The sequence below is a fragment of the Ambystoma mexicanum genome, chromosome 12, assembly GCF_040938575.1.
Source record: "Ambystoma mexicanum isolate Mex_15411 chromosome 12, UKY_AmexF1_1, whole genome shotgun sequence".
Lineage (NCBI taxonomy): Eukaryota > Metazoa > Chordata > Amphibia > Caudata > Ambystomatidae > Ambystoma > Ambystoma mexicanum.
The window spans coordinates 158863313-158886025 of record NC_090936.1 but is presented as its reverse complement, the minus strand read 5'-3'; the positions used below and the strand labels follow the sequence as shown (position 1 = coordinate 158886025).

Sequence of the window (22713 nt, the reverse complement as noted above, 5' to 3'; positions counted from 1 at the left end):
TTGTTATTCCCTGGAAATGTTGTTATGGCCGTAAAGTGCATAGTGCTTAAAATGCATGGTACTAATCAAATCAAGGCAAAGATGTTATTTTGCAGTATATCATGCCGTTATTGGCCCTTCATCCTCACTAGTATGCATATGTGCAGTGTGTTATTAAAATTGATGTTGGATTGGTTGGACTTATGCATTTAAATGGCTTCTAGACAATGTTACTACAACGGAAAATGATATTGACTGTATCTGCCTCAAAAAAGTGCATAGCGCGGACAATATCCATGACATATGATTTAAAGTGCATAGTGCTAATCAGTTTAAGGCAAAATAGTTGTTTTACAGTATGTCATGCAGTTGTTGACCCTTCATCTTCACTGGTATACATATATGTAGTATGTTATTAAAATTGATGTTAGATTGGTTGGATTAGTGTATTTGCTGAGCTTCTCAACAATGTAAGTACAAGGGAAAATGCTATTTTTCTTATCTGCCATAATAAAGTGCATAGTGCTGACAATTTCCATAATCTACAATTTATATATAACATACTCTAATATGTTCATTTAAAAACCATCAATGCATAGTGCTGACAATATCCATAACATGCAATTTGTATATAATATGCTCTAATATATTCATTTAAAAACCATCAGCAACCAATTCATAAAGTTGATTAACTTCCATTTGAAATATTCAAAATCATTCTGAAAAAAAAAAAAATATATATATATATATATTTTTTTTTTTTTTGGGAAAGTTTGTTCGTATGTTGGGCCCCAGCCCCATAACAGTTGGCATACCAGTCTGGGTTGTACTGGCGATAGTGAAATCTGACCAGCACCACCCATTCGCCCCTCATAGGGTGGGGTCCCGCCCTGTTCTATCAGTATAGGCTATTTTGAGAGATTGTGATTTTTTGCAGTTCCAATAATAGGAAGTTATGACACAATAAAACATACACAAGGCTATAGCAGACCCCAACGTGCTTGTCAGTTACAGACCCGTGCAACACTGTGTGGTACAGCTAGTATACTAATAAAGCACAAACCATCATCTTCAAAAGACACCCTGACTCTGAACAAGAAGTAGGCCAATTTACCAAAAAGCAAGGACGAACAAGCCCTACCGAGGGAATGGGAATGTCTTGAGTTTTTGTCTGAAATCCATGTGATGAATTGCCAAATGTGGACTAGTTGGAAGAGAATTCCAAAGCCATTTAGCCAACACTGAAAAAACCCTACCACCCCATCCAACCAGTCTAAATCTCGGCACTACTAGCAGCTATGCTGAAGCTGAGCGCAGCGATCTTGATGGTGAATATTTGCAAAACCTGTCCCCAAAAAAAGTAGGTGTGAGACCATAGTACACCTTGTGCACAAGGCACAGTGCTTGAAAGCTGATACGTTTTTCCACTGGCAGCCAATGAACTGAGAAGACTGGCGAGTTATGCTCTCTCCATCCTAGATGATATAACCCAGCCACTGAGGCATGGTCTAGAGATATGCTGCTCTAATGGCTAGACCCCACAGGCCGGAAGAGAAGGTTGCCTGGTATGGAACGGGCTGGGTACACGTCGTGGAAGAGCTTAACATTTTACTAATTAACGAAGCTAGCGACTTTAGTGTTAACATGAAGCGAGCAATGTCAGAACTTCACTGCAATGCATGCTGTTGCTTGCTGCCCCTGCTTTTGCTAAATGTATTATTATTTGGATGATACGCCTTGCTCACTAGTCCCAGGTTCTGCAACCTTTTTTTTTTAAATTGTTTTGCATGCACTAAAACTCCGATCAGGCCTAGCCAACATAGTCAATGTTGAGGGATTATACGAGTCGAAGTCCAAAAGATAAGGGAGCCGCAGGTTGTAGACCCCCACTAGTCTAATTCTACCAATTAAAGGAGACAGCATACCCAGTGTTTCTCCACCTATTATTGGCTGTGACAGGTGACAGCTTGGTTCTGGAAAGGCTAACATGCTCTAGAACAGAGGGCTCTGACCGCCAGCTCTCTCAATATTTTGGACTGCGATTCCCATGTTGTCTCACTATGGACTGGGCTGTCTACAGCTGATGGGAATTGTAGTCCAAAGCATCTGGAGTTCCAAAGACTGCAGACGCCTGCTCAAGAAACTTTCAAGGTTTCAGAAGAGGGTGCCTGTAGCACAGCCCAAGGCCCTGGACTGCTTTAAAGACCAACATGACAATCTAACCCGGACACAGATGAACACCAGTAAACAAGTGCCGATTGCGCATGTTGGGATTCCATGGATCGGACAAGAAGCATCTCACAGTGATGGAGCTGCAGTGGAGCTTTCCAGTCAGGCAGAAAGGGGTCTCTGAATACTCTGGATTTTCGGAGTCAAGTTGCAAACCCATGGATTCTGTCAGATGACAAAAGCCCACGCTGACAGCAGCATGATCACAGGATACCAACGAAGAAAACCAACCAAAGGAACATGTACACATCCTTAATACTATGCTTCACACTCAGCCACCCGAATCGCACATGGAGTTCTCCGCCCATTTATAATCCGTGATCAGCCATATTGTCACAGACCCAAATCCTCCTTCAGGGATGACTAATAATGGAACACAGGTCAGGCTGTTATAAGCATATTGCATGCACTCCAGGACAGCCCTACTGAAAATGTCACCCCTATAGACATATTAACCAGAAGTACTCTCAGTACCTATGTCAGGGGAACGCCATATTGGGTTTTGGCAGAATCAAGCACAATAGAAAACACCAGCCGCACTTTAACAGGTTATGAAAATGCTTAAAAGTGCCTCCAACAGACACAGAAAGATCACTTACTTTTTTGTTGTCCAACGCTGACACATGTTTCGCACCCAATCCTGCATTATCAAGGCAATAATGAACCACAATGCTCCTGGATGTCTCGTCCACCTTTCACACGGACAAAAATTGTATCTTCATTAAATGGTTACATGATACTATTAGCATCATGGACTGGGCATTGGACTGGCTGATTTGATTTCCTCATTAACCGCCCTTAACAGCTGCAACTGGGCTGCTTGTACTCCACCACCTCACTGTGTACCTGCAGAGTACCCCAGGGTTTTATCCTATGATTGTGGCTCTTCCATATCGATGTCATCCATCTGGCTCACCTGATGTCCTTTTTCTTTTCTCATTTCCAGTGTTGTGTTAATGCACTCACTATAGTAATATGTATATAGTAATAATAGGTAATGTAGTGGGAGTATACAGTATTTGTAATATGGTGGAATAATATAATTAAAGTGTATATGGTATTTGTGATTGTAGTACAATTGAGGACAGTGCTCCTTGATGCCTTCTCCTCCGTTCACACATTCAACAATTGTATCCTTATTAAACGGTTACGTGATACCATTAGCATCATGGACCAGATACTGGACAGGCTGATTTGTTTTCCTTACTAACCACCCTTACCAGCTGCAACTGCGCTGTTTGTACTCCACTGTGTAACTGCAGAGTACCCAGGGGTTTTATCTTATGATTGTGGCTTTTCCATATTCCATACCTATTTCGTCCCTTTGACTCACCTGCTGTCTTTCTTTTTTTCTCTTTTCCAGTGTTATGTTTATGACACTGGTTTCCATGAACTTCCCTGAACTAACTTGTTGTCCTTGTTTTTTATCTGTAATTGTCTGACCGCCATCGAGGCATTGTGTGCGGCTAACAATCTGTGTCTGAATGCCTGTAAGACGGAGATCTTTCTTACTGTGACACATGTGCCTGTTTTTCTCCTACTCTTTGCCCGCCGTCTTTGGGCCCTCTACTCTCCCCATCCTGTGAGGCCAGAAATCTTGGGGTTATCTTGAGTTTTTTAACTGATTATTGGATATATGTGTGACTTGAGAGCAGGCAATGAGGGAGTGCTACACACATAATAGTAAAAAGTGTAGAAGGGCTGTCTTGTGCGATGGTGTGCACATGCAATCCAGTTTTTTTAATTATGCATGGCTTAGAGAGGGGACTGCAGTGACCATGGATAGTCATGAAGGGCCATGGATTATGGTCTTTATTGTATGCTAGAGAAAAGTATTTGGGACAGAACATTGTTTCTGTGCTTTTTTCTTTTTCTCTTGTATACAATTGTCCATTGCACCATTAGCATAGTATAAAATGCTGATGGGAATGTTGGAGAATCTTATTGAATCTAACTACTTTACTGAAAAATGTAATGTAGATAGACTCTATAAGCTTATTTATTTTACTATTAATTTTACTTCTATTTTTAAACTCTGGTTCCTAAAGGAACGTTTTTTGTGTTATTTGATTTTGTACTTTTTTTGTAGGAGAGGTTAGGAAGTAAGGTGAGGAGGGGAATAAGGGCAGGGATACCAACCACAGGTATTGAGGGGCAGGTGAACAGTGGAAGATGTTGGGCGTGTGTTCATTTTAAGGTAGGGGGCATTGTTTCTCGTGCTCCTTGATTACAGCCTCGAAAGCACTTTGAAACTGTTCCCCCCCCCTAAAGAGTGGTGTGTTGCAGTATATACACAGTACTGTTGACTTGGAAAGATATAGATCAATAGTTTCTTTTATGGCTTGTAAGGTAGCTGGTGGGATTTTCTGCCCCACAGGAGTAGCCTGTGTGGTGGTAGTGTTGGTTGAGGGGGATGAGGTAGAGGAAGATAGCTTACTACTTCCAGAGGAAGGAAGAGCCTTTCTGAGAGAATTCCGGTAGTTGGATTTAGTGCGGCAGTGCATGGAGGTGGTCCCGTAGAAGTACAACGTTGCACTCAGTGCATTTCACCTTGGTAGCCTTAGCCTTTGGTACACCCCCAATGGTGGTGAAGAACGGGCACACCCATGATTCTCTCTGGGTGCTATAGGTAGCTATTTCCTTTACCTCATCTTCCTGGTCCTCTTGATTGTTTTCTGCATGATTGCACTTCTTCTGTTGTCTACGCCCTGCAGCTGGTGGTGATATTGGTGGTGGTGGCTCCTGGGGAGAAGGGATGGCCATACCTCATGTCATTTTTGAAAATAAATAGCAGTTCTGCTAGTATTCTTCCAATCATGTGCTCTGTCCTAGATTGCAAATGGATAACCAGTAAAGAATAGGTCTAGGAGCTCTGCAAGGGTACATTTCCAGCTTGAAATGTCCTAAATCTGCTAAAAATGCAGATTTTAACTGTTCGCGAAGCACAGACCTGTTTGCGAAGTTCGGACGCATTTGCGAACGTGTCATCATGACATGCGCAAGTACGTGGTCACGTGATATTGTTCAAAGGTCTGCGATGACATCAGCCATTCGTGAATATCAGAGAACACAAAAACCAGTGGAAAAAGTTGCAAAAAGTTTGTAGAAGTGTTCAAAATATTGGTAGAAGGTGGGATATGGCACAGTTTTAAGGTCAAACTTTCTACATCAGTGGGAAATGCTGCTATATTTAAAGTAAGTATGATATTAGGAAGTTGTAGCAAAATAGGGTGCACTGGTGAAATCCTATGAACTTCAGTGAAAAAACTTTGTTAAAGGGACATTATGGTTAAGTTGCACTAACAAAAACCTATGAAATTCAGTGAAAAACTTTGGTAAAGGGACGGTATGGTTGCAAGTAAAACCAACAGACCCCAGAAATTTGGCAGCTATGATAAGCTAAGCAACCATAACTTGCGTGACCACCGTGCACTGGTAAGACTAACACCCAGAACATCAAAGATGACATCACAAATGTCATTGATGACATGTTAATGCTAATGTTAATGTTAAAGGATATTTGTACCGTGCACTATCACCACCTGAGAGGTCCCCTGTTGCTCTGGCGGTTCTGAAAGCAAGGAGGGATGGGGGGGGAGTTAGTGGGGATGAGCTGGAGAAGTACAAGAGAGCAATGATGTGCTGTTGGCGGCCTCAGCCCGGAATTCCGTTGGCTGGGCTTGGGGTGTTATAGTGTCGGAAGACGTTGTATGCTGTTGTGCGGGTCTATGTGTGCTTTGTTTTGTTGTTGCAGTGTAGTGAGGTTTGTGCAGATTCTTGTGTTGTAAGATTGTGGTTGTGTTTGGTTAGAATTTGAGGGGTGTATGGAGAGGGTGAAGTTGTTAGTTGGTTGGTTGGTTGGCTTTCCTGTCTTGAAGTGAGGTGCTAAATTTCTGTATTTCTAATCAGGTGGGGTGTGTGGGCGTCTCCGTGTCTATGTCCAGCTCGGGGGCTGTACGACACTTGCGGTCCCTTTCCAATATGGCATCCCTTCATATGCATAACTTTGCCCAAGTTAGGCAACCGCTGCCTATGTAGCCCCTGATTGTATTCAGGGCGGGCAGGCATTTGAGCGTCCCTTGCAATCTAGCCCAGAAAGCATTCCTAATGTAGTAGGAGGGCGGCATTGGTAAGCCTGTGTTTACTCTCTCCATGTGTTGAGGCCTGCTCGGCATTCAGCATCTTATTCGGTTGCTCATTCATGTTACCGCTTCTACCCCTTTTGGTATGTCGCAATGCTAACGCTTGCACTTATGTCCAGGGGCGGCGTCTGCCTTCATTCACAATTCTCTTTGGTCCATGCCCCAGCCAATATCCACAGTTTAATTAGTGTGGCAAGTGCTAATGTTCATTCAACTTTATACAGGTATGATCTATAGTAGCATTTATCGAGCGTGTGATGGTTGTTTGCTGGGAGTTGGCTAGGGATGCTGGATTCTGTCCTTATGGGTGTCGCCTCTCTTGTTGTAGTGAGAGTTTCTTTATTCGGTTCTAGATGTTGTGATTGTTGTACTAAATTGTTCGCTGGGAGTTGGCTAGGGATGCTGGATTCTGTCATTATGGTTGTCGCTTGTGTCCTTTTAGACATAGTGTCATCTCTCTTGTTGTAGTAAGAGTTTCTTTATTTGGTTCTAGATGTTGTAATTGTCGTCCTAGGTTTGTTGTCCCTTTCATTGTGTTTCCCATTTGGTGGTTTTGGTTTTTCAGTTTGCATCTGTGATGTTGAAGAGCCAGGTTTTAATTAATTTTCTGAATTGTAGGTGGTCTTTAGTGTTTCTTATTCCTTTCGGGATGTTGTTCCAGGTTTTTGTGGCTAAGTGGGAGAAGGAGGAGCCCCCCAGTTTTTTCTCAAGGTATGGTTTTTCTTCCAGACGGATTTTGTTGCTTGATCTGAGGAGTCTCGTTGGATTGTAGATTGTTAGTTTCTTTTGCAGGAATTCAGCTGATTGCCCTGTGTGTTATGCATATTGTTTTGAAGGTGATGCAATGTTTGACTGGGAACCAGTGCACTAACCAGTATCACATAGCTAGGGCACTTGTTTTTGCTCACTGACCTATTTAGGCCAGGTGTTTTTGGTCAGTGACAGTCAGAATATGAAAATCCAAAAGGTGCTGTATATCTAAACATGAACTTTGTTGTATGTTCTTAAAGTACTTTCCTTAGGGCTTGCTCTCAGCTCATGGTGCACATACACGGGGCAATAAGAGGGCCACAAACACACAATTCATTTATATACATGAAAATTAACTTTATTGTGATTGACTTTTTCTGGTGATGTTGTTTATTTCTTCCTTACTTTAGTTTCCCCCTGATGGTCCTCTATTGTGTATGCATTGTGGGTCTTCTTATGTATTGTTTGTACTAACACAAGTGTATAGTAAGTCTTGAATTGTTAGTTATTAATTCCATATTTAACATTACTTAAAACTATGATAAGGTACCATTCATAATTTTACTATCCAAAACTATCAGATTAAAAACATAGTACTTCTGTGGTGCATGCTGCAGCCATTGCCTATGTGAATGCATGATTAGGTTCCTGTATTAAACACAACACTCCAATATAATGTTTTGTTTAGATAAGTACATTCTTTAATACATTAAGTAGTCAATGATAAGTCTCCCGATCACCCTTGACATCTTGTTACCAAATATTATAAGCACAATCCCTTGTAGGGAGTTGTCATCAAAATTAATTTCATATGTGATGTCATCAGTGATGGCATCAATGACATTTGTGATGTCATCTTTGATGTCCTGGGTGTTAGTCTTAGCAGTGCACGATGTTGGTGCAAGTTATGATTGCTTAGCTTACCATAACTGGCAAAATTCTGTTTTTTTGGTTTTACTTGTAACCATAACGTCCCTATAACAATGTTTTTTCACTGAATTCCATAGGTTTTTGTCAGTGCAACTTAACCATAACGTCCCTTTCACAAAGTTGTTTCACTGATATATACATATATATATATATATATATATATTTGACAATTTGACAATATACTTTTGGTGGCCTCCCACACTCATTGTATTATGACATGTTCTATTGCCACTTGCTTGTGTTCTTCAGAATTGAAGTTAGCACAGTCATTCCCGGTATGTTCTGATGACGCCAAATAAGGCTGAAACATGTCTGGTGATGCTTGTGGTCTCGTGCAGAAGGGATGTGACCAAGCAGTTCGGGCTGGAATGCCCCTTTCATGGTAGGACCAAGCCTGATTTGCATATGGTTTTTCCCCTTCTGTAATGGCTTGGCAGGCTGAGAAATGATGGTCTGGAGGGTTGCCCAGAGCTGTGCCTGTGGTTATGATTCATTTAAAATCTTCCAGCCATCAATTTTCTGTTTTGCTAAAGTCACCCCGAGTTGGACGGGTATGCCCAGACGTGGGTCCCGAGTCTGCCGGGCCTTGAGACCCAAGCTACTCTTCACTGATGAAGCCCAGCAAGGCTGAAACATGTCTGGGGATGCTTGTGGTCTTGTGCAGAAGGGATGTGACCTAGCAGTTCGGGCTGGACTGCCTCTTTCGTGGTAGGGCCAAGCCTGATCTGCATATGGCCTTTCCCCTTCTGTAATGGCTTGCTAGGCTGAAAAGCTATGGTCTGGAGGGTTGTCCAGAGCTCTGCCCATGGTTATGATTAATTCAAAACCTTCCAGCCATCACCTTTCTGTTTTGCTTAAGTCACCCCGAGTGGGACGGGTATGCCCAGACGTGGGTCCCGAGTCTGCCGGGCCTAGAGACCCAAGCTACTCCTCACTGATGATGCCCAACAAGGCTGAAACATGTCTGGGGATGCTTGTGGTCTTGTGCAGAAGGGATGTGACATAGCAGTTCGGGCTGGACTGCCCCTTTTGGGGTAGGACAAAGCCTGATTTGCATAATCTTTTGCCCCTTCTGTAATGGCTTGGCAGGCTGAATAACGATGGTCTGGAGGGTTGCTAAGAGCTGTGCCCGTGGTTATGATTAATTCAAAACTTTCCAGCCATCACCTTTCTGTTTTGCAAAAATCACTCCGAGTGGGTCGGGTATGCCCAAAAATGGGTCCTGAGACTTACGGGCCTACAGATCTAAGCTACTCCTCACTGATGATGCCCAACAAGGCTGAAACATGTCTGGGGAAGCTTGTGGTCTCGTGCAGAAGGGATGTGACCTAGCAGTTCGGGCTGGACTGTCCCTTTTGGGGTAGGACAAAGCCTGATTTGCATAATCTTTTGCCCCTTTTGTAATGGCTTGGCAGGTTGTAAAACGATGGTCTGGAGGGTTGCCCAGAGTTGTGCCTGTGGTTATGATGAAATAAAAACCTTGCAGCCATCACCTTTCTGTTTTGCTAAAGTCCCCCATTCTTACATGTTCATCATTCTTTCAATATGTGTGTCATTATCAAAACAAAATGTGTACTTTACTTCAGATGTTCACAGATAAAACGTTAAAATGTGGCTGCCATTTAGCTGCCATTTAACCCTTTATCTGCTAGACTATAATGCATTTCTAAGCAAATAGGACAAACATACAGGCCTAGGGATCTTAAAGAACGGAGACACTGAGCAACATCGACATCTCCCTGAATTAGCATCAGCGACTGAGCACAGTAAAGGAGCCCAAAATAATATAAGTGTCCCCCAAGAACATTTTTCAAATAATTTGTTGAAGTGGTGCACTTTCTAGCACAATATTTTAGAAAATGGGATTCATTCAAATCAATGCAATCTACCTTCAATTTTCTAGGGCAACACATTAAACAATCCAATAGATGTCGGATCATCAACACTACACAGGAGCCTTTTCCATACGTCCCTGTGTCCACAATATATGCCAGCACTGCCCTTGAAAATCACTTTCATGACACTGGGCCCACAATATATGCCAGCATTGCTACTATAAATTATTTTCATGAACTGAGCCAACAATATATGCCATCATTGCCATTGTGAATCACTTTAATAAGGACACGCCCACAATATATGACAACATTCTTACTGTAAATCACTTTCATGAAGCTGAACCCACAATATATTGCAATATTGCCACTGTAAATAATGTTCATGATGCTACACCCACAATATATGGCAGCATTGCTGTTGTGAATCACTTGGATGATGATGCGCCCACAATAGATGCAGCATTGCCAAAGTAAATCACTTTCATAATGTGCTGCCCACAAGATATGGAGGTGTTTCACTGTAAATGACGTTCAGGAAGCTGCACCCACAACATATGCCAGAATTGATATTTTAATCATGTTCATGAGGCTACGCCCACAATATATTCAACATTGCCCTTGTAAATCTAAATCACACAGATGGTGATGCATCCACAGCTGATGCAGCTGTGTCGCTGTAAATCACTTTCATGGCTCTGTGCCCACAATATATGGCAGCATTCTAAGTGACAATGATGTTCATCATGCTATTCCCTCAACATATGCCAACAATTATACTGTAATCACTTACATAATGCTACACCCACAATGTGCGTGATGTTGCCACTGTAAATCTCATTGATAATGTTGTGCCACTAAATAAATGAATTATTGACCATGATAGTGTTGCTCTCACAGTAGATGTGGCTTTGCAACAGTACATCACTTTTATGATGTTGCACCCACAATATATGCCAACATTCCCACTGTCCATGACTTTCATGATTCTGTGCCCTCAACATATTCCAGCATTGACACTTTCATCACTTTCATGGTGCTACTCACACAGTATATGCAACATTGATGCTGTAAATTCAAATCACACAGATGTTGTTGCACCCACATTACATGTGGTTTTGGCACTTCAAATCACTTTTGGGATGTTGTGCCCAAATATATAACAGCAATCACACTGTAAATTACTTTCATGATACTGCGTCCACTATATGAGCAACATTGCCACTGTAAATCACATTGTCAGTAATCCACTGCAAATGAATTCCATAGTGTTACACTACCCCTGTGAGCCAAAGACATCTGTCTATCATATTTACAGGCACCCGTAGTCAGTCACACATACATGCAGGCACTCCAAACTGACTAACTCCCCTGATTTAAAGATAGATGTGCCGGGATGCAGATACAGACCCACTCACATGCTCACACACACACTCATTCAAGGCTACACATGCACACACGCAAATTGTTTTTGTTTCTTTGTAAACAGAGATGTTCTGGCCTGTGGGAGGCAGAACACCTCACAAAAGAGGCTGTGGAGGCCTGTAACTACGCCCCTAGTGACAAATTGGGCTTTATCGGCTGGGCATGGACTGCCTGATGCAGAACACTGTTGTTGAAAGTACAGGTGTGTAAATAATAACCACATATGACATTGTAAAACGCTGGCGTAAGCTTTGACATCTCTGCTTGGCGACCCTTTGTCAGATAGAACTGTTCAGTTGAGGGGTCTGTAACCTTTGGCAGATCTCAGAAGATTGGCTATGATCTGTAGGGCAGAAGGGCGTTGTAGACCAAAGCAGTAGCCCGTGGTCTACAGCTTGCTCAATTCAGGTCGACCAAAAGTTAATTACCAAACTGCATACCTCAAAGGAAGTCTTTCAAAACATGTAGAACCGACCACAACATCACGAGAGCCGAAGGTTTCCAGACCCCATAGTCCAGACCAAACAAAGTGATTTCCAAGTTCATAACATTTTCCAATAACTGCAAAAGATTCTGTAAACTTGTTTGAAATCATACACTTAGACACGGGACAAGTCCAATTACATTTCAAGGATGAATTGTCATTGTTTGTCACATATTTGAATGAGGTTACTATACACGTTTGGCATTTGCATTTAATGAGAAATGTCACCAGACTGAAAGTGGATATATAAATGTGGAAACAAGGCTTTCAACCTTTGACTCTCCAGATGTTTTGGACTACAACACCCATGAAACCCCAGCCAGCATAGCCAGTGGTCATGATTAGAGTCCAAAACATCTGGGAACGTCAGATTGTAGCAGAATCAAACATTGGAATTCATTTTCTTTTCATGCATGACTCCTTAAAAAAGACTTACATTCATGTAATCGTACAAACGTTGGTAGGTTGGACCAGACGGTAAAAATGCATCCGCGGGAAAGCACAGTGAGTACTTCCGAGCAAAAATATCTGGCTCGTGGTGTTTCCAAAACTCCTCTTGCCCCTCTTTTTCACGAAGTTGAGTCATGATTGATTTAAAACGAAATAAAGGGATTCTAAAAACAGACCAAACAGGATGTCGGTTAGGGCCATTTACCTGACATGTACAGCACGCTAAACATCATGTGAATCCAGGGGAATGTGTCACTTGCAGTTTAAAAACGATCAGGGTACACAAATCAAATGAAAGAAATAAAGTCCCCACCAATCCTACCCAAAAGCATAAGGGACGGTCCAGATACGATTTTGCAGCATACAGAACCGGCATACAGAACTTAAATGTGCTTAAATTCTCCATTACAGCTTATTTGAGGCACATGGGACAATCCCATAGAGCGGAACGCCGGCTGTAACCACCATGCTTCCGTGTAATAATGTCGCCGCGAAAAAGTCGTCAGGTTTGGCGACTTTTTCCCGGCACCAACGTTCTTTGCCCAAACATTCTAGGAGGGGTATAATTATATAGTACCACCTCCAATCATAGAATATTTGGGGAAAATGTTTGATAGCCTGGAGGGTGCCTCATTAATGCATTAAAAGAAAAGTCACCAACTGGTGACTTTTTTCATGGCGACATTATTACCTGAAACCACCACCATTGCAAGCCTGCATTCCATGCGCCTCGTCTGATCTTCTAGCTGTTTTTAGCACCCCAGTCAATCAACAAGCTTAGATTGCAGACGCCAAACACCTGTAAAAAGTCTAAATTGCAGACTTTCCTTTCTGATGCTCACACTCTGGAAAAGGAGGTCTGGACAACCTCCCTGTCTATCAATGGTAGCCCCAGCTGAGGTTTCTGTGTTTTTCTTCCCAGGCACAAGTGGTACTGGTGGTAGAGCCCTTACCGGCGAGGCTTCTTTAGGTAGATAGGGGAAAGAATAGAAGAGAAAAAAGACAACCAGTACTAAGCACACAAACACACATGCCCACACACATCCTAAGTGGTGAGCTGTTATGCATTCCTATGCAAAAAGGGCGAAAATAGACACCCCTCGCACTTAAGTGGTTAAAAAAATCCACATCTGTAATGAGTGCTAATCATACCTTTTTTTTAGGAAGGAATTTCAAATACCTAGATGTTTACCAATCATCGCTCTGCACTTGCCCTTAAACTACTCTTTCATATGTTCATGTCTGGGAGACCCTCACACACAGTGGGATCATGACGTCTTTTTCAATGACTTTATATGATCTCATTGGTCCTCAAAAGCTTTCTCCCCAACACTTAATGTTATGCTGGTAAAACTCCATTGAGTGCACATGGTTGGCACTTGCAAGATGTCAAATGAGTGCAGCATATGTGACCACATAACTACCCTAAAGACAGATCTACACATACTTGAAGAGGCCCAGGAGATGCACCTACCTTACTAGGCATGTGCTCAAATGAACACACGCCAGCGACAGGATCAAGAAATTCATCGCAGCAACTGGATCACGACGCAAATGGCTCTGTAAAGTTGCATTTCTTTTTTTTATACCTCACCAGGTCACACTGTACTTCCACGCAGGTCAATCGATGGGAGCAGGTCACAGTCTTGGCACAAGGGTGAGCAAGCCGCTCTGGGATCAAGTATTTGCTTTACGTAAACACTGACAGGCACCTGACTGGGTTTTTAGGAATAAAAACGCTTTTCTGCACAATTTTAAGGTGATCAACTTCCCAGTGACAACCCTTTTCTTCTAACATTTATACATAAAACAAAACTCTTCTTGTTTAGAGCAATGAAGTGCAAATAGTGCAGTGGAGGAGAAGGAATCTACACTTGGTCTGTGTGGTGGAATGGCGCTGCCTCCTTAAGAGAAACCAGGAAGCAGTTTTCTTCTTGAGGCGGACCTTTAAAACCCTTCTGTGAGCGAGGAAGAATCTTCATTTGGTCTGTGTGGTGGAATGGCGCTGCCTCCTTAAGAGAAACCAGGAAGCAGTTTTCTTCTTGAGGCGGACCTTTAAAACCCTTCTGTGAGCGAGGAAGAATCTTCATTTGGTCTGTGTGGTGGAATGGCGCTGCCTCCTTAAGAGAAACCAGGAAGCAGTTTTCTTCTTGAGGCGGACCTTTAAAACCCTTCTGTGAGCGAGGAAGAATCTTCATTTGGTCTGTGTGGTGGAATGGCACTGCCTCCTTAAGAGAAACCAGGAAGCAGTTTTCTTCTTGAGGCGGACCTTTAAAACCCTTCTGTGAGCGAGGAAGAATCTTCATTTGGTCTGTGTGGTGGAATGGCACTGCCTCCTTAAGAGAAACCAGGAGGCAGTTTTCTTCTTGAGGCGGACCTTTAAAACCCTTCTGTGAGTGAGGAAGAATCTTCATTTGGTCTGTGTGGTGGAATGGCGCTGCCTCCTTAAGAGAAACCAGGAAGCAGTTTTTTTTCTCCAGGTGAACCCTTGAAACCCTTGAGTGAGCGAGATAGAATCGGATCTATGCTATTGTTTGGGAGGGGAGGATTACCCACTGCAAGCCCCCTGTTTCCCTGTGTTTATTACTCTACCCCAAATACCTCCCTGGAATGGTGATGCCTCCATAAGTAAAACCGGGAAATAGCTCTTCTTCCCGAGGCGGACCTTTAAAAGCCTTCTGTGAGCGAGGAAAAATCTTCATTTGGTCTGTGTGGTGGAGTGCTGCTGTCTCTTTAAGTGCAACCAGGAAGCCATTTTCTTCTTGAGGCGGACCTTTAAAACCCTTCAGTGAGTGAGGAAGAAGCTACATTTGGTCTGTGTGGTGGAGTGGTGCTGCCTCTTTAAGTGAAACCAGGAAGCCGTTTTCATTGTGAGGGGACCTTTGAAACCCTTCTTGCAGCGTGACGGGCACGGCAAGTCCGGTTACCTGCAATTCGGTGCAGGAGGTGAAGTTGGTAGCCTCCGCCCTCCATCTTGTATGAAATTAGTCTGCTACGCTGTAGATGCCTAATCCTCCCACTTGGGTGAGTGTCTCGTGCTCCTTTCCACTAAAGCCTTAAGTTTTCTTTATACCCCATGTAGAGGCCTTAAAGGGCTGTTACACTGAAAGGGTCCCTATTTCAGACAACATGACCAGTAATGTAACTCTACATTACAACCTACACAGAAAGACCTTTCATCCGCAGGACTGCAAACGCACACGTTTCTATAGTCAATGATCGCAACCTAATGGTGCAAGTTGGGGAAGAGTGTCGGGCCCTCTCCTCCATTTAGTAAACATTAAAGGGGCTGGAGGGACACCTGCTGGAAATGCCTGCAAAATAAGCGATTACTTTCCAAATTAAGTTTTTCACCTTGTGTGAGTCCTTAATTACTGGTTTACATAAAGTAACTTCCCCCCTAGACTCTTCTTTTATACTTGACTCTTGGGACTTAGGGTCTGCCCTTGTCTGAATCTGCCTTATTTTGGAAAAGGACGACTGCCAACCTCCCGATAATACAAAGAGTTTAAATTCTGACTTCGTCAGACCAAGAGTGCCTCAAAGCATGTAACCAATGACGAAGTCTTAGGGCAGGACCTTAGCAATGTACTCAAAACTCAACGATTGCTGTAGTCACGTAGGGATGGATATTCCGCTCTCTTACGCATGCCGACTCTTGGATATATGTCCATGAGTGCCCTTAATCTGGTATTCCAGTCCCTCATTAGACTCTATGACAACATCCGCCTGGAAGTGGGAACCACTCTGGCATACTGTAACACATGCTTATCCAGGCCGAAATGATAGGAATGAAGTCAAATTGCAGGAAGCCAGTTTTGCCATAATATGTCCCATCGAGTGTCCCCTTGTGTTGTGGTCCACTGAATGCCGTGGTAATTGATAGAGCCTTTGAGGGGCCCGCTTCTTCTGCCCGTAGTGTACCATATCTGAAGTTAATGGCATCCTTACACATATTGTAGCAGACGTCCATTGTAATTGTGGGTTGAAATCTTGGAAACTCCCATCTCGGTCAAGCTTGGCCTGAATGTAAACCCACCAAGAAAACAAAACGTGATCTACCTAAAAAATAGAACAAAACTAAAAACCGCAGGCTAGCAGTCCAGCACAATTGAAAAGGTTCCAGGACATTCTCGAGAATCTTAGGGATTTCCACAAAGTCGATTTTGGTCACACCTGGTGAAGATTTGCAGTGCTAGAAGCCAACAATGAAACAGTCTAACTGTGGATTGAAGAACAACAGAATAACCAAGTTGCGAAGGCAAATAATGACATTTGCTTCGGTTTAAATACAGCAGAGGTCATATCTGCCACCCGGAGGAGCCGCTATAGGAAACAGCCTACCGGGACAGAGGACTGATCCATTGGCAACCGAGCCCAATAGGGTGTCCTTCTCTGCTGACATCTAAGGGGGGAGAGCCCATGGAGGATAGTAATGAAAATAATTTATATTTATATAGCACTACGAACCCTCAGGCATCTGAGCACTGCTTATTATTACCCACGGTGTGTGGTGTTCATTTATCGACCTCATAAGGATCAAAGGCTGAGTTGGTCCGTCCGCAGGCTCTTCACGGTTGTCAAAGTGAGCGATCTACTACTCGCTGTGCTGTCTGACCGGCTAGGTGCAGGTGTCCATTTCTCCCTCCCTTAAGAACCTGAGCCAAATGCCACTGAACACTCCCATCCCTGTCAGGTCTCTCTTATGGGGAATTCTCTAAGCAGACGCTTTGATAACTTGAGTGATTGTAAAGACCCAGGTCTGTATCTAGTTCTTGAGACTGTTTTTTTAGGATTTGGCAGTCTACCCACTCAATCCTACTAGGGTTTCTAATATCCTGCATGCATAACCCTCTTGAAGATTAATGATTTCCTCTGATATTGAGTGAGTGGAATTTTGTGACCCTCAATGTGTTGATAGAGTGATTTTACAATAACATTCTAAGGTGGTTCGCAATATGTCTATAGACACATTGAAATCTTAGTTGCTTTTTGGATTTCAAATATTCTCTATTTTTCTGAAGTGCCAATACAGGAAAGAACTTAATTGCCAGCCTTGTCGATCTGCCATTAACCTTTGAAAGGGAAGACAGAGCGGGTCATCACAGGTTTTCTGGTATCATGGTGGTAAATCTGTCAGAATATCGGCAAACTGACCTACCATTACTGGCACCTGATTTCCCAGTATTACCGGGATATTCCAGGTGCCAACAACAGCGGTCCTTCCCCATTCCATGGACTCCCATAGGACTCCATGGAGGGGATTGCTTGTATTACCGGCATTGGTAATACCAGTGCAGGTAATACCAGCTGTTACTTGCCAATGGGGGCCTGATTTACCTCCAGCTCTTCGATGGAGGTAGATCGGTAAACCCCCACCGGCAAACTTGTACTCTGCCGGTCTGGAAAAGTTCCGGTATATTGCAATACCAGCACTTTTTCCAGACAGGCAGTCGGAAAGAGGCCCAATGTGCTACAGTGTGGGCTTAGGACTTAAGATAAGTTGTTTGGAAGGTAGAGTGGGTCAGCGTGGGGGTGATGACAGAGAGCAATAATTTTACACCTGACCACAGCATTGCATCTGATTGGACATGCTTCCACACAGCACTCCAATCACATGTACTGCAACTGTCTGTCTTTTAACTGTGTTGATATTTCACTCCTGTTCTGGAATTACAGAGGCCATATAGGTTTCTTGGGGAATAAGTCCACATTGCATTTTTTTTACAACTATGACATCATCCTAATACAAGTATAATGGCTCTTGGAACTGCCTTATGCGGTTGGTTAAACTATGTACTTAAAGAAGGCTACAGCGAACGGATTATTAATCGCCATTAGCAACCTCTTGTGGGTTCAAGCAAACATCTGGGAAAGTGCTTCTGATGCAGTAATTGCCCCTTCTCTAACCTGGCCAGGTAAAGACAAGCGAACCGATTTATTCCTAGTCAAGATCTATTTAAATCCAGCGAAACATGATGAGAGAATAGTGATCAATGACGTTGATGCCCTGCTCATAGACTTGTTGGTTAAGGGTTCATCAGAGGGTAGAATTGCAGCAGGTGATTTGAATTGTTAAATGTCCTGACCTTTTTACATTTGGTGAAACCTCTGGATTTGACTCCACAGTAGACATTCCGCCTGCCGCACTTGATAAGAAAGAATTGGACTCAATGGGTTTTAGCAGGGAAGAATTTACGAGTAGATGGGACTTGGTGATGCTAAATGGGAGAATGGGGGAAGCTGTTGTATTCAGCTAAAGAAAGATCCAAACAAGGCAAGGGATCATGTCTTCCTTACCTTGAATTTCAAAAGCATTGTGCATCACATAGAAGTAGCTCCACAACGCCTGCAGCTGAGTTGTGTCGCTGATATATAATATCAAGGAATTGAATGATTGCATAGCAAAGTGGTGTGAAGCCTATTGTCCCACACATGCTGTGTCTTTGTTACAACCATGCTATTTCTCTACCATGATCAGAGCCTGGAATTTGTTAGTGCCCCATAGGTGTCTGTCCATAAACCTGTTTTCGAAACCCGGCATAAACATCCTGCTGATCATGTTATTCAATCTATGAAGTGCTAGATTAGGAAGGGGATGGAAGCTCCGTTAAATACTAAATATAACAATTGTAACCAACACCAAAAAAGAAAAGCTACAAATAAGGCAGGAGTATACAAATTAGTTTCGGGGGTATAAGGCAACCCAGTTACTATGGGAAAGCCAGCTAACCCTTAAGGCTCCAAGGGAAAAAAAGCACCACTTGATTGCTATTCTATTTTCCTCCTCTGATGCCAACAGAAGTAGTATAGATCGGAAACAAATTGGAGTGTGGGAGGACTCGTTCTCCATAGATGATATCGATTTGCTTATTCTTCCCGGTTGAAGCAGGTCATCATTGTAGAATTCCTAACCACCTGGTACAAACCCTTTAGATTACCAGTACACAAAGGGCAGTAGGGATAATCCCAGTACCTTTCACCCTGTAGTTTTAGTGGATGTGAGTAGTAAGCGCTTTGCCTTACTTAGCCCTAAAGAATTAACTGATTGGGATACTACCACCAGCCGACTACAAATTTCAAAATGGGCTCTGTAAAAATATGGGAACAAGTATGAATGGTTCAACTACAAACTTCTGCAAGTCAGGCATTGATCACTTCTGGTCCATTTGGCATGCCTGGATTTCAGTGTAGGATTCTGCCGTGTTGATCGGAAGAGATTTTGGCAATGCTTAGAGTTGGGGCATTCCAGAAGATCTGCTTACACCTTTTATTATGTGTCATTCTGAGACGTCAATTCAAGTGAGAGTAGATGCAGAATGGGCTCCCAGTATGGAGAGATGCAAGCATAGGGGTTTAGGGCATAACATGCAGGAACCATTCAGCCCTTTCCACCCAGACCGGGGCGCTTTTGCCTATCTTGGTCAGCTTTTGCTGACAAAGTCATCTTGTTTGATACCATGTCAATCAGCCTCCAATTAAGTCTAAAGACAATAGAAATGTATGCATGGGAGAAATGCCTTTTAGTATGTCAGCAAAATCAAAAATCATGCATTTTATTAGGAAAAAGAAATAGAGTATACTTAAGTGGGACCTACTTGGCAAGCATTTGGAGGAGGTCGCCTCATTTACATATTTAGGCTTTCCAGTTTACAACAGCAATATGCAACTACCTTTATGACAGAGAGTCAAATTGAAAGGTCTCCCTATAGCGGCACAAATGATAATGAGACATCTAAGATATGATTAATTTTCGATGCTACCCATTATTAATTATTAGCACCTGTGAGGTAATGTAATGGCAACTCCCAGCCAATCAGGGAGCTTGGAAGGCAGTCTGTACCCCATGGTATTGCCAGTCTTATGAGCCCCAAGAGGATAGTGAGGCCACCATCTTCCCTCCAGGTGTGAAAGTCTTCCCTCGCCTGGCGTTCCCTTTATTTCACTTCATATTTTTCCCCTCCAATCTATCTGCACATTATCCTCTCCCAGTCACAATTTACCTGCGGCTGCCCTCCTCATGTAGCCTTACAAAAGATTTTGTGCAACAAAATGCTTACCAAAGATATGATAGGGTTCGGTGGTGTATCAAGAATGCTGTCAGTGTACTGCATACCTCTCCACTTGCTAAGTCTGTGATGAGGAAATTTCAACATTGAAATGTGGCTAAGCCTAACATTTCCTCTGAAAGCAATTAGACAGAATACATATTTTGGAGTTTCAAAGTCAAAAATATTTCTTGCCTCCCTGAGAAGGAGGGCAAAATGGGGGACAGATAATTCAAACACGAGCCTGTCACAGCTATGAAATCATATCACAGGCTGAAATACATCAAACATCTCTACATTCCATAAGGTGAGGCTTTTCCAGACTGAAGTCACTCTTACCTGCTTAGTCTTATTTCCGTGTCTGCATGCCTGATGTAGCCCCTCATTCTATGAGGTGAGGCCTTTAAAAGCTAAAATCACTCTTACCTACTTAAACTTATTGGCGTGTCTTCATCACTGATGTAGCCCCTCATTCCATGAGGTGAGGCCTTTCCAGGCTGCAATCACCCTTACTTGCTCAGTCTATTGATGTGTCTGCATGCCTGATGTAGCCCCTCATTCCATTAAGTGAGCTTTTCTAGGCTTCACTCACTCTTACCTGCTTAGTCTTATTTGTGTGTCTGCATGTCTGATGTAGCCCCTCATGCCATGAGGTGAGGTTTTTCCAGGCTGCAGTCACTCTTACCTGCTTAGTCTTATTTCCGTGTCTGCATGCCTGATGTAGCCCCTCATTCCATGAGGTGAGGCCTTTAAAGGCTAAAATCACTCTTACCTACTTAAGCTTATTGGCGTGTCTTCATGAATGATGTAGTCCCTCATTCCATGAGGTGAGGCCTTTACAGGCTGCAATCACCCTTACTTGCTTAGTCTATTGGTGTGTCTGCATGCCTGATGTAGCCCCTCATTCCATTAAGTGAGCTTTTCTAGGCTGCACTCGCTCTTACCTGCTTAGTCTTATTTGTGTGAGTACATGCTTGATGAAGCCCCTCATTCCATGAGGTGAGGCCTTTTGAGGCTACAATCACTCTTACCTGCTTAGAGTTATTGGTGTGTCTTCATGCCTGATGTAGCCACTCATTCCATGAGGTGAGGCCTTTCCAGGCTGCAGACACCATTACCTGCTTAGTTTTATTGGTGTGTCTGCATGCCTGATGTAGCCCCTCATTCCATGAGGTGAGGCTTTTCCAGGCTACAGTCACACCGTTTCCTTACCTGCTTAGACTTATTGGCGTGTCTTCATGCCTGATGTAGCCTCTAATTCCACCATGAGGTGAGGTTTTTTCAGGCCAAAGTCACTCTTACTGCTTAGTCTTATTGGCATGTCTGCATGCCTGATGTGACCCCTCATTATATGAGGTGAGGATTGATTTTCCTGGCTGGCTCTAGTCACTCATACCTGCTGGTCACAATTGCATTTCTGGTCCCCTTAATGCAATTTGACCTACTTGTCCTGCACTTTTAACTTGTTTTTGTTTTTATGTACCTCCCACACTCCTCCCCGTCTGCACTTGCCTTCCTCACCCTCTGCCCCTTATTTCAAGTTCAGCACTTGCACATTCCAAATTGTCTCACAACCTAGTCAGAATATTATTGTTTGCTTCATCCCTTCTACCGCCTTCCTGCACTCCCCCTACTCCCCCTCTCCTGCTCTCATGCTATAGCACCTGCACGTTCTGAATGTTTCAAGACCTTTTAAGAACATTTTGTTTTTGCTTTATCCCATCTCCTCATCCCTATAAACCCCTTGTCTTGAAGCGCCTTGAAACACAATTCTGCTGTATAGTGCACATTACAAATAACCAATAAAAAAAAAGGGCCTAACAGAATTTAGCCACACTGATGATTTGGAGGTTATACAAATGATGTGCCTAAAGTACAGGCCTCAAAGGTTGCATTTGAGCATAGATGGTATGAAGGCTAGAACAAGTCTGGCTGTACTTGCTCACAATGAGAACATTGGTAGGGAACAAGTAAGAACAGGGGGTGTTTTTGGGATGCTTCATTACTCCACAGCCTATATAAAAAAGAAAAAAGAAATGGTGGTTAAGCCAATATTAGAGCAGATGGAATCTGACTTTGTGAAAAATATGACTTTGACTGTGCTGGCCATGCAAATGCATAGACTGACAACAGGTTATGTTTCCAGGGGTCAGTCGATGCCACAGAAAATTGCTAATACGATTCATCAAAATTGAAATTGTTGGCAAATTGACTTCAAGGTTCAAGGTTCAAATGAAGTGGTGCGGTCTTTAAATATTCTTTCTATACACATTGCTTTTCTCCAAAAACTGTAATCATATAACAGTTAGCTTTTTAAAAGGTTTAACAATAAATGTTTTGTAAATATTTTTTGCTTTGTTTTTTAAATTTCCATTAAATAAATGTGAGTCTATTTTTCTTATTAAATGTGTATGTGTATGTTTTTTTTATATTCTTTGTAC

The 22713-nt window shown here is 42.8% G+C and overlaps 1 protein-coding gene across 1 annotated transcript in view; it reads right to left on the bottom strand.

Moving 5' to 3' along the window:
- Positions 1 to 13769, bottom strand: part of LOC138513401 (cathepsin E-like) — a 201135-nt gene extending 187366 nt beyond the window's left edge. Inside the window, exons 1-2 of the mRNA XM_069628230.1 lie at positions 13699 to 13769; positions 12211 to 12388 (exon numbers count right to left, since the gene is read on the bottom strand). Coding sequence (XP_069484331.1) covers positions 12211 to 12388; positions 13699 to 13754 — 234 coding nt within the window. The 5' untranslated portion in view covers positions 13755 to 13769. The remainder of the gene's footprint in view (positions 1 to 12210; positions 12389 to 13698) is intronic.
- Between the last annotated feature and the right edge of the window lie 8944 nt (positions 13770 to 22713).